We start from the raw sequence: 12,859 nt of genomic DNA on the forward strand, positions 1-12,859 counted from the left end.
GGTTAGCTTCTTGAGTTCTTTATACATTTTGGATATTAGCCCTCTTTTAGATGTGGGGGTTGGTGAAGATTTTTTTCCCAATCTGTAGGTTGCCGATTTGTCTGACTATGTCCTTTGCCTTCCAGAAACTTTTCAGTTTCGTGAGGTCCCATTTATCAATTCTTGATTTTTATATTAAAAAAATGAGTTTCAGAGTCATCTTGAGCACATTTTGGCATCATAGTTAAATATGCAACTGTAACCGACTATATGTGTGCCTTCAGCAATAATACAAATGTTTCCAAAACAAGTTTGTATGTATATGTTTATGCATATGTATGTGCATATGTATGTGTATGTGCATATGTGGGTACACTATGTACATCTGTTGAGTATGGTCATACTGTAGAATAACTGTTATGAGGTTTCCATAAAGAATAAAGATATGTATGTAGTTTCCAATGATTTTGCTGCTCCTGTAGTAATCTTCCCCAGAGTATAAACAGTGGTGATTGCTCACATATCTAAAATATACTTTAAATTGAGAACATCGATGGAAAAGATGCCCAAATGGGTAGCTATTGCTTCTAGTCTTCATTGTTCCTCTATGTTAATAGTATGGTGCTGTGTTCACATGGATCATATAGAAAGTATTTAACCTGATTTTGCAAGTCTCTGGCAAACAGATGCAATTGTATTATCATTTGCAGTGTTAATTTTATGAAGGCATAGAAATGCATATGACTATCTCATGGACATTTCTGTGGTCATCTGTCGTTCTATGAGGTGGGGGAAGGTTGGCTATTTGTCACAACAGAATGCTGTATGTATTTCAGTTGGAAACGAGTACTACTTGCATTTATTATAGCAGAGCAGAGTATTTACTTATAGGAATAACTTGCCAGTTTGTTAATCTAATAGCAAGTGTTCCTAGGTAAATGACTTGAATGTAAACTCTTAATATCTGCGAAATGAACAGTTTATACTTATTAACTACTTTCTTTCCTTTAAGGTCAAAATATGTTTTATCTACACTCGGGTTTTATACCTCATTTCTCTCTTTTCACCAGTATGTCTCTCATTGTACAGTTCCTTCTTTCAACTCTAGGAATAAAAAAGAATTGATGCATATTTGACTTAAAGAGGTATGTTGATGTCATTTTCAAATTACCATGCCCCCTAAGAAGTGGAACATGTTCATGCAGTGGGTTATGATTGGTAATCAGAGTGTTCCCAAAATCCAACTCTGCAATAGAACACAAATTCCACTTCAGTTTATCACTTATGACATCTCTCTAATAGTAGAATAGTGATACCTTAGTCTTGCTGTCCTTTTAAATATCTGATGATTTTATACATAATATTTTGATCATATTAATTTCCTTCCTCCATCTTCTTCAAGACCTACACCTCATTTAGAACTCACCCAACTTTGTGTTCTTATTATTTAAAATCCTATCAAGTTCTACTAATGCTACCTTTATTCTCTAATGTGTATTGCTCTGCTCTTAGACCTACCACTAAGGAAATGTACTCTCTCCAGGCAGCTATTGATCTCCAGTAGAGAGATCAGCTAGGGGTAAAATTTTGTGCCCACTTTCACCCTCCATGCTGGAAAGTCTAGCTAATCTTTAGCTAATCTGGTGACACTGTCATTGCTCCACTTTAAAACAAAAATTCCATTTACAGTCAAAATTTATTTTCAAGTTATTCATTCATCCTCCTCATGGCACTTAATGCTTGATTCTAATAAAGTTATGCAAACATCTAATTAGTAGGTTGCAATCAGCCTGTTGGCATCATTCATTTATATCATATCATTCCTATTCCACCCCTGCTTTCAAACCTTCCCCTCCCCCACCTTTTCCTTTATGCATTCTCTATCTATGCATCATTATCTACTAAACTTGGCAGCAAACTTACCATTTTATTGCTATCCCTTCAAGATGCCCATCTCGAGCTGTCCATGCCATCTTTTCCAGTGCATGGTTCAGGAGCTCTAGTAGATTCAACAGAATCCCCTCTGAGCCAACCACTGTGCCTTTCATGGAAGTTTTCGGGAGCTTTGGGATGTTTTCACAAAATGCCTTTGGGTTGAAGTAAGTTAGGGAGGGGAAAGACTTCAGACTTTTCATGCTTATATATATGTCGCTGACTCTGTATCTATTCTGACTCTTGTATCCATAATCTTAGCCCGACACCAATTTTTGAAATTGTGGCCTCTTGAAAATTAGAGCATGATTTTTCTCAGGAGTGGGAAAGTTACTCCAGTAACATCTTTGTAATATTCTGTCAGCCCTGTGGTCCTCCTGATTGTATTGAAATTCTAACACTTAAGGTGTTGGTTTTAGTGAGGCCTTTGGAGGATGGATAAGTGACAGGGGCTGAGTCTTCAGAAACGGGAATGTATTCTCATCTGAACGTCTTTAGAGAACACACACACACACACACACACACACACACACACACACACCCCTACCTTTCTGTTTTAGGAGACAGTGAAAGAAACCTCTATGAATCAGAAAGCAAGCTTTCATTCAACACCAAATATTCTGTTGTCTTGATCTTAGACCTGAGCCTCTCCAATGGTGCTGGAGGAATCTCTGCTGTTAATCAGCTGCCCAGTTTGCAGCGTTTATTTTAACATCCTGAACAGACTGACTGCCAGACTCACAGATTTTTGAAATGAAAGCAAACTGTGATCCTCTTCCTTGACCAGATTTCTCTCACATTCCTCATTATTTCAAGTTTGTTTGCTTGGGTACGGATATTGTTTCTTCTCTTCTGTGGTGATCAGGTGGTGTTGGTGCTGGAGCTGAAGTGAGGAAGTATGTCTCTGAGCTTTTAGTTTCTTTCAGGCTCTATTCTAAGTACACATTCAAACTCTGAAGATAATACTGTAATACCTGGCTTACATCTGATTTACAATAAACAAGAAGCAAATAATAGAGACAGAAAATAAAACACAGCAAAAGCCTTGAGTCAAATGTTCTCCATTTTAAAAAAGTTTCACTTTAGGGAAGTGGATGGGACTAGAACAATTATATTACACTAATGCAAAGGTCTAAAGCATTGCCAGTCTTTATTATATCTTAGAAATAATTTGTTATATTTCAGAAATAAATTTCTAGTTAGTGTAGTTGTTAAAAAATTATCAAACCACTCATCTTGTTAGTCTTGATATCAGCTCAGAAAAAAAATTATATGTATTTAAAGAGTTGAAAAGGGAATATAGAAATTGATTTGTATGTTTGTGAACTTTTAATTCTGTGAGAGGCTATTTATGTGGGGATTAGTCAAGTGTGGCTAGTATCCTCCTGCCATAACTTTCAAACAACACAGGGCACATAAAGTGTAGATATATGCTATCACTAAGACTGCTGTCTCTGCCATCAGAACTCCTGTTTATAATCCTGCCTCTGCCATCAGTTCCCCTAATTTCTGCCATCAGTTGAGCAATCCATATTATTTAGAGCATGGTTTAGAAGAGTCACCAAATGATTCCATGTAAAGTTCCGGAATTTTCTGTAAAGATAAAGCTTGGCATATATAAATCCTTAAGATGTTAGCTAGCCCTCCTCTTCCCTTAATTTTACTTTTTACTAAAATATCTTATGGACTTGAAGAATGAAACCTACATGGGGTTACAGACATAAAGAAGGCAAGTCTGGTGATTTCTGTAAGCCAGTGGAAATCTCGGAGTGTGTTAGACCCTCATTTCATACAAATTTGATTAGTATTGGAGGAGCAAAGGAGTCCAAATAGGAGCAATGCTTATGGCAGACAAGAGTCTATTCTCGCAAAGAGTTTTTGAAAAATTGCCATGTATGTAGACCATTCAAGGATCATGATGAACAATTTTGTCTTCCTTCATTTTGTTGGGCGAAAAACTTAAGTAGCTGGCTCTTAAGTATCAGGAACCAGCAATTTTCTTTACTAGAAATGTGGAAGCCTTGCTTTCATGAGGCAACATATTATTAGGGGCTATTGTTGTTTTTTTTTTTAATTAGTTATATGTATTTTGAAATTTATAAAAAATGATACTGGAAATTAAAGCAAAGATATGATTTATGTCTTCTACCTAGAAGAAGCTAAGTAATCAGTATTCAGTAGTTATTTAATACCTGTGAGGTTATAGATGAATTGTCCAGTGGCTTGGTTTTGTTAAACTCTACTCTGGAGTGACACAGAGCCATGGAGCCAAACACTGAAGGGATGCATTTATAATGAGAGAATGCTTTTTGCTATTCTGGCTGAAAAGTTGGGGTCAATCTTAAGTAGTTCCATATTTGGTTACAGCAAACATTTACATGATGAGGGAGTCATATATCTTTGCACATCAAACTAGGGATTGCCTTTATTTTTAAAAATATCCAAACCACTCGATGATTGCAGCAGTATTCATGACTTGCAGTGTTGAAAATCTATAGATTGATGTAGTCTTCAGCTCTGGAAATACTGCGTCATCTAAAAGATGAGAAATATTAATAATGAAAAAATATTTATGTAGTCAGCAAATTGTCAGTAAAGGTGGCTTAAATTATAGGGGTCTCTCCACAGAAACTACGTCAGGCTGCAAATTATTCAGCCCACAAAATTATTTGAAAATAAGTAAAGCAAACTTGAGTGTCTTGATACATCTCTCATCTTTTCTTTTCCTTTTGTCTCCTCTTTTATCCTCCTCCTCTTTGAAACAAGAGTAAAAAGTTCTATACCAAGTGAAATTCCTGTATTCTTAGAGAATAACAGTTAGACCATTCTTTTGACACCCAGGACCTGTAGCCTTTAGTGAACACTCTCATGCTTTCTAGATGCAGACTATGCCTACATAGTCTGATGTGTTTTTTTAAATTCTCTCTCTCTGTCTCTCTCATTTTTATACTTGCTCTTAGTTTCACTCCCCCCTCCTCCCAGTTTCTACCTATCCCCCCTCCTCCAGATCCATTCCTCCTCCGTTTTCCTTCAGAAAAGATCAGACTTTCCTGAGATATCAACCAAACCTGGCAGATCAAGTTGCAGTAAGACTATGGCCATAACCTCAAATTAAGGTCAGAGGAGGCTACCCAGTAAGAAGAAATGGATTCTAAAAGTAGCCAAAAGAGTCAACGTTAGGAGTTCACAAGAAGACCAAACTACATAATCATAACGTATATACAAGGGGACTAGATGAGACTCATGTAGGCTCCCTAATTATGGACTCAGTTTCTGTGAGCTCCTGAGTCCAGGTTAGCTGATTTTATGGGTTTTCTTATGGTGTCCTTGACCCCTCTCACTCCTATAATTTGATGTGCTTTTTATGTTCCTTTATTTATTTTCTGTCTTTTTCTGCTGCTGTCTTTGAATGTTGTCTTAATATATGCATCCAGCTTATAATAATATCTTTAATTAGTAAAAAATTATTTGATGGGTGGAGGGACAAGAGATGCTATTATAGTAAAAATCGAAATACAAAACTATCAGGTTATTTTGTTTTGTTTTGTTTTTGTGGGTTTTTATGTCTAATATTTATCCCAGACTGATAACACTTTTAAACAAAGTCAAAAGAATAGTTTGAGATCCTGGCACCAACATAACAATTGTCATCTCTTTCTGCCCACATTTTGGAGGTCTCATTTCACATTTTGAGTTTTGATTCTGAGTGACTTTAGAGTTGATTCAGATGGTGTACACCTCCAAATTATATGCCTAAAATAGACAAATAAAGGTAACATAATAGACAAAAACAAAACAAACAAAAGATATACACAAAATGAAACTTGACGGCAGGTGGATTTAGGCAGCAACTGCCCTGTTAATTGTCTATGTCAGAAATTAGTTAAGTGACTATAATAGACCCAAGTCAATTTCATTATTTTCTATACATTCTCCCTAATAAACTTTCTATTTGACCTACCAGTTGGAGTTCAGATCTGTTCATGTATCTGTTTTAAACTTATTTAATCTCACTTGCTTGCAATGTTCCATAGACCCTCCTGAGCCACTTTAAATTCATTATGGGAAAAGATGTTGAAAGATGTAAATGAATAACTAGAATACAGTACTATTTACTATGACGTACCAGTGTACCAGTACTACTAGCTTCCCTGTTTTATTCATATTTAACCACTTTCTATGATTTTAATGATGCTGCTCTGAATAAAATAAATTTTACAACAACCAAACATACTAGTTCCACAAATCAAATTGCACTTGTTGCTGGAAATTTTTGCTGAAGTGTCCAGATGTTTCTCAAGTTCGTTATGTCTCTCTTCTCTTCCATTATCATCTCCTCCTTAAAGCTAAGGCACAACTTTTAATTTGATTGAACTTATAATTCACTCCTAATCTAGGAAAGTAAGAAGGAAACGGCACAGAATGTCTATAGTATAAACAGCATTATTCTAGTACAGAGTTCTTTTCACACAGTGTGCTCTGTGGCCTTTGTAGAGGATAGGTTATCTTTAGGACCTGTCTCATGTTGCCCGGGTTTAACTTTCTGTACTCAGTGTCTTACAGGTCATTAATGGATGCTATGTGCCTACTTATTCTTCATTATTTTCCATTTTTATCATTTTAGGTCTTCAGCATCAGGACAAGAGCAAAGAATCAACTTGGTACTGAAGCGTGGTATCAGCAGATCCTATGGCAGCATGAGTCCAAGGGCCCACTGGGAAAAGATGCCATTGGGATATACCATCCAGGAATGGGATACAGGAAACATGGACTGAGAAGAGGACATATAAGGCCATTGTCTTTAGATTTGAACCTTTTCTGGAGAAAATATAGTGGGTCCTCCTAGTCATCGAAGAAGAGCATTTGGTTTGCTTTCCCTCATCTGAGCCTTTGTCACCTGTGCAACGTCTTGTTTTACTTGCCTTGTACTAGTACCTGGGCTAGTTTCTGTGTGCCTTTTTTTTTTTTCCTTTTGGAACCAGCCACCTTGTAAGAAGATGATCTACCAAATGAAAATGCTCATTCCTTCAGGAAAACCATTAACTTCATCTTCATCTATTTTTGTAGTAATACAAAATGGTTGGTTTAGCATGGAGGGGATATTTTTGAAGGTGTAATGTTTTGTTTTGTTTTGTTTTCTTAATGTTGTAACAGTCATTGAGTTCTGTTTAAAGAACTTGCTCTCAAAGAAGCACTGGCCAAAATGTTTAAGTGCTGATCTTTAAAGAGTCTGTGATGTGCTGTGTCTGTGCTTCTGAGGGGACCTCAAGGGTTTCATCCATTCAACAACAGTGGAGCTACCATAGACAAACCTTGCTATGTTGTGTTTATGTTGAAACTCAGTGAAGACTTAATTCAATGATAGCTCTCTTAGTTTGCAGTTATATATGTCTGTGCAGCTTGAAAGGGGCATTTTCCTTTAAAGGGCCACAAACTAAGGGGTATTTCTCCCAAATAGTTCTTAGAGGTTGACTAACAAGAACAATTTGGTTAATGAACAGTACTTCTATGCATAGTCCAGCCTATCTTAACAATTAGGAGTAGAGCTTACACATGGCTTCAAAATAATAAAAACCAATGCATTCAGCCATGATAACTGTGGACCTCACTGACAAATTTTTCTAATTTCTAACCATTCATTCATGGATGTTTCAAAAGTTATGGATGACTTTGTTTTCTGGAGTGAATGCAAAATGAGTAGTAGGAAAGGAAGGAGACCCATGCCAAAGTGCTGACTATCCCTCATATTTGTAAACTGAAAAGTAATGTATTCTTTATGTAATGTTTTAATTTGATCATTTTGCAAGATTTTCATTTGCTTTTAAGTGTAATTAGTTTCTCATAAATTAGAGCAAAATAAAAGTGGTAATGGATTTAAGTTTGTGCTTCAATTACACAAACTGGTTGAAAGACTGAAAGGTTGAGAAATGAACTTAATATGGCCCACAAGATAAAGAAAAAGTGAAGTTGGAATTAACTTTAAGAGAAGATTAGGCAAAGGTTGGGATTATGAAGGTAGTGATGAGTGGCAAATCAAAGACATAACCTATTTTTTTCCTTTCAGTTGCTCCCAGGTATACAGGACGTTAGTGTAGTATAGATGCTTTTAATTGATAATGATTATTAAATCCTTCCATTCCTCTCAGCCCACACAAAGCAGAAGATTAAGTCACGTGCTGTGTTCTGTTTTTAATTGTGAACTACATGGGTGAGAATACTTTACACATTAACAACACATCAAGCAGCTACACAAAATTCTCACAACTCATTTCCAAACATTTCCCTTGGCTATATCTTAGACATTTGTTTCTATTCTTGCTGTGTTTTGAATTATAAACCCACTTCATTTCTTGTATCCACAGACTCTATCATTTCTTCCTCTTGATTTTTCTTTAACACTGTCTTCACATTTTTATCAATATAATTTAGACTTAAGTTAGCTTCCTCTCACCAGTTTAGGAACTTTAGCATCCAGATAATGGGCCTCATTAAATTCTGTGCATATTTATGTGGATTTTGATAACAAATAAAAATTGTTTTATTTGTTATATGTATCTGCATAAATATGTGGACCATAGAGTCGAATGAATCTATCAAATTCATGTTGTCTTTAATCCTCCTGAGTTGTAAGAATTGAGCACTCAGCAACTCCCATGAGGGAGACTCATTGGCTGTTAGCACATCCTCCCTTGGATACGTTAACTTACATTGCAGTGTCTCTTAGAACAGTACCACACTTGAAATCACTGAGCTCACTCCATTGAATTTTCCCAGATAAGGGAGGATAAGAGGATGAACTTGTTTTCTTTCCTTCTTTATCATCATTCTGGATTGAAAAAAGAAAGTAGGTAATTTAGTGGTTTTGCTCTGATATCCTCATTAATAATATGACCAAAACATGATTTGGTTCAAGACCAAAAGAAAGTGAAGAATCTGAATTCTATTGCATGCAGCAAAGGCATGAGATCTCCCTTTGAGACCAGGCATAGGTATCAGTTGCAAATTGTCCAAGGAGGAGACTAACCCCTAATAGAGAAAGAACATGTCTCTCTAATTGTCCAGCATCCCTCAGTGTTTTGACATTACTGTAACAAGCAGAAGTAATAAAGGGAGCTACACCATAGCAAAATAAAGAATCTGAATTTATTTGCATGTAAAGTGCTGTTATAGTTTGGATCTGGATTTTTCACTTTGAAGTATGGCTGCTATACTGAAGGGTGTCTGCCTCCTACCCCTCTGAATTCACTAGACCCATTCTACCTTTGACTGTTTCACAAATTTCTTTCAGTCCATTTGAAAGCCTGTACACTTAACACCAGAAAACGTTATTATGCATGCAATCTACTATTTCACCAATGAACTCTCTACAGTAAAAAACCACATAATGTTGGCTATTAGAGTCCCTACAGGATATTTGATCTTTCCTTGTTAATTTCTAAAGGACCTCTGAAGTTTATAGTCTAAACATTTTTATAAACCAAGTTAATATATTATCTTTCAAAGGTTACCTATACTTTTAACTCTTCCAACTTTTCTATTTTGAAAATCTTATTGAGATTTGCTTGTTAACCCCCCCCAAATAGAAATACTATCCTAAAATTTAAGAAACAAGAATGAGTGGATTACAAAAATACTGAAGGGCACATTTCCCAAAGTTATAGCATTAAAAGAAAATGTTCTAGAGCAGATCATCATTTATTCTACCAATAGTATTTGCCTTTTCTTAAGCTTGCAGAACATGGGACAGGAAGTAGCCCCAAGATCACCATCTGAGTGGATGTTGTAATTTCAAGCGACAGAGACTATACTTTTTTAAATTGCATGCTGCCCCTTATGAGAAGCATCCCTGTGTGATGTAGCATTTGCTGAACTAGTCAGTGGGAATGGCAGTAAGTGATGGACAAGACAAGAACACACGTTACAGTTTTGTCTGAGAAAGGATGGGTCAGCAGGATGATTTAGTTTGAACTCAGTTTTTTGCTCACTGAACCCTGACTCAGCTGTGGTTTATTGTTTCAGAACTTCATTTACCTCATGACAAAAATGGGATAATACTACCTAAGAGGATGGCTTTGAAACTTGGGAAACATATACAGATGTACCCAACTTACAGCGTAGATGTTCAAACAGCTAACAGCCTCCTCAAATGAGCATCAGTTCAGCAAGTTGGTTATTAAATTGAGCTCTTAAATATCCTTTCCCATAACGTTGCATATTCCTTATGCTGCACCTAAGTAGACCAATGACTGCTTTTCTGTGAAGAGTCACTGAGAGGGGAAATTTTTTTTGTCTTACTTTTGGGAGATAAAATGTTAACTTCTTAATGAACTCTGAGTTTTTAATGTGGTGTTTCTGAAGAAATGTTAATTAAACATCTAGTTGTATGTAGCCAAAGTCTGAGTCATATTCACCCACAACTCTATATATTACTGTCTCCAAAATTAGGAGGGCAGTGTCACCAAGCCACTGACCTTTGTATTTGTCAGATATACATTGTGTTTCCGTGGCACTGGACTAAGAATGTTCCTCTTCTCTACCCCTCTTGTTTTTCTTTGCCTCGGAGGAAAAGTTGCACAATATGGTGTGGAAAAAAAAAAAAAAGAAGTCTCTTTCACGGAAAGGGAGGGGGCGCACCCCCTTTACGATCTCAGTCAGCAGATTTACTCTTCTTGAGAAAAAAAAACGAAACAACTTTATTGGAAGCAGATGTTGACACTGTGTCGGTTATTGAAGATGGAAAGAGTTCACTCAGTTGTTGCAGTTACAAAGGGGTATTGATGGCAGTCAAGGTCCCTGTGATGGCTCACCTTCCAAGCTGGGATAGGACAGAAGAAGCTGCATGAAACCCAAAATGAAGTCAGCCTGTGATTTCAACGTGCAGGAAACACCAAGGACTAAGCTTGTTTGGTGTATTTTTTTTTTCCTGAAGAATGCATAATATATATCTTTCATATAATATTAAGGATGGAAAGACAAGTTAAAATCAAACATCTTAAAAATACTACAATTTGAGGAATCCTTTAAATCTACCATGACATCATGAAAACTTTGATTAAAATTATTTCAGAAAAATTAGGCTGATATTTGTGTCTCAAAATATAGCTGAACACACACATATACACTGTGAAGGCAGGGTAGCTTGTGTGTTTGGGGAATGAATGGAGCCAGCAAGGAACCTCAGCTTCAACAGTTTCACAGTGTTAATTTCCTTGGTTATGTGGTCACAGGACTAGGCCACAGATCAGACTTGTAGAATATTGCATAGTATTTTTTCTCTTAGTGCTTTCTGGGAATTTTTAATCTATAGAATTAGTCCTTATAGTTAAAATGTCTTACCTTTTAAATTTTTGCTGTGAGCTTTTGTTTGCTTGAAACTTTTGTGATGTCAAGCGATTAGTCAAGGAAGTAGTCTTGAAATTTTGACCACCTTATATGATCCAAGGACATTTTCTAGAACTTCCTTTTAAATTGCAGGGAATTCTAACAGGTTTTAGTGTAGTTTTTCAATTCTGTTGTGTTGTGTAAATAAAAAAAGCCATACAGTCTTAGAAAGGAGCACGCCATCACCAATTGATTTCTTTTTTTAATGATTTCTGACTACTAAATTTTAAGCTAATATTAGTTCTTTTCAAAAATAAAATTCATACTGAGGCTTTCTTTTTACCTAAGATGTGAACTTTTCTCTTTGTAGTAATAGAGGTAGACATTATTTTCTCTTCTATTTGGTAGCGAGAGTTACAAAATGGAATGTAATGGGTTTTACACACTTAGTTCAATGTGTAGGATGTGTATACTTGTGAACATCCTATCTGATTTACAAATGCTATTCCATGTAGGTATTTTTCAAGATGTACAATATAGGAAAAACCTCCATGTGAGTTCTTTGTATCATTTTAAAGTGCATATATTTAAAGGGAAACACGGATTCCTTTTGTTTTCATTGTGTACACCTAGGTAAGGTGAAATGTTTTTGTAAAGAGAAAGATGCACAATATGATAAACTTTATATTTATCACTTGATAAGGTAAACTGAAAACTAATAATAGAATTCATATCTTACAGCATTTGACATACAGTGAGATTCCAGATTGTTTAGTTATGAGAGAAATCTTCCATCTTGATTTCCAATTTCCAGAAAAGGAAATTAAGCAATCTCATTTATGCTTAATTGTTAACTAATGGATAACAGAGAATTTCTAAATCTTTTGACTTTATAATTGTAAAATCATATGACTTTCTTATTGTCATTCTTCAAATGCAGAACTTCTAACTGTGTCATCGATATACAATCATGGGAGACTTTGTGAGAAGACCAGATGTCATTTTCTTTAATTTGTTCAATAAATAATTTAATGTGACTTTAATGATTGGGTTTGCACTTCTAGTAACTAAACCTTTGTCTCCTCTGTGCTTAAACAACTTGCAGATATCATTCAGTCATCTCATGTTAGATTTTTATAAACTACGAGGTTAATTTCCAGGACCATGACATTTATTTGTTACAGTTTGGAGTGGATTATGAAACATATGTTTATAGTGGAAGAGCAAGTGAAATTGATTAATGACATAACAGCAGGAGTCTTGAGAAGTTTTGCAGTATGATGCTGCTAAGTTATTTGCTTGCCCCTCTGGGAAACATGTCCTGATGATTTTGTTTCCATGTTCGTCAGCATAGAACTTTCTATAAGCAGTATGAAAAAGATAAATGGACAACAACAACAGCAGTAAAGCTTTTCTGCCAATGGCTGAAATTAAGGAAGTGGTCCTGAAGAGAGGTTTTTAAGACTCTCTGTTGTGAAGGAAATTGTACATTCTCACTACATAGCCCTTCCTCCCCTTTTCTTATGAAATGTTCTTTAATAGGAAAAAACTATGCTTTCCGAAAGCAGTCTTAACTAAGAGTCTCCTCAAGTACTGCAGGTGAGATAACTTGACACATCTTCCTAAC

At 35.8% G+C, this 12,859-nt stretch overlaps 1 protein-coding gene across 5 annotated transcripts in view; it reads left to right on the top strand.

Annotated features, from left to right (window-relative positions):
- Vgll3 (vestigial like family member 3) overlaps nucleotides 1–12,269 on the top strand; it is a 49,971-nt gene extending 37,702 nt beyond the window's left edge. For all 5 annotated transcript variants that reach the window (XM_031364225.1, XM_031364226.1, XM_031364229.1 and 2 more), the window contains exon 4: nucleotides 6,536–12,269. In XM_031364225.1, the coding sequence (XP_031220085.1) occupies nucleotides 6,536–6,579 (44 nt within the window). In that variant the 3' untranslated portion in view covers nucleotides 6,580–12,269. The remainder of the gene's footprint in view (nucleotides 1–6,535) is intronic.
- The last annotated feature ends 590 nt before the right edge of the window (nucleotides 12,270–12,859 follow it).

Source organism: Mastomys coucha, unplaced genomic scaffold, assembly GCF_008632895.1.
Source record: "Mastomys coucha isolate ucsf_1 unplaced genomic scaffold, UCSF_Mcou_1 pScaffold12, whole genome shotgun sequence".
Classification (NCBI taxonomy): Eukaryota; Metazoa; Chordata; class Mammalia; order Rodentia; family Muridae; genus Mastomys; species Mastomys coucha.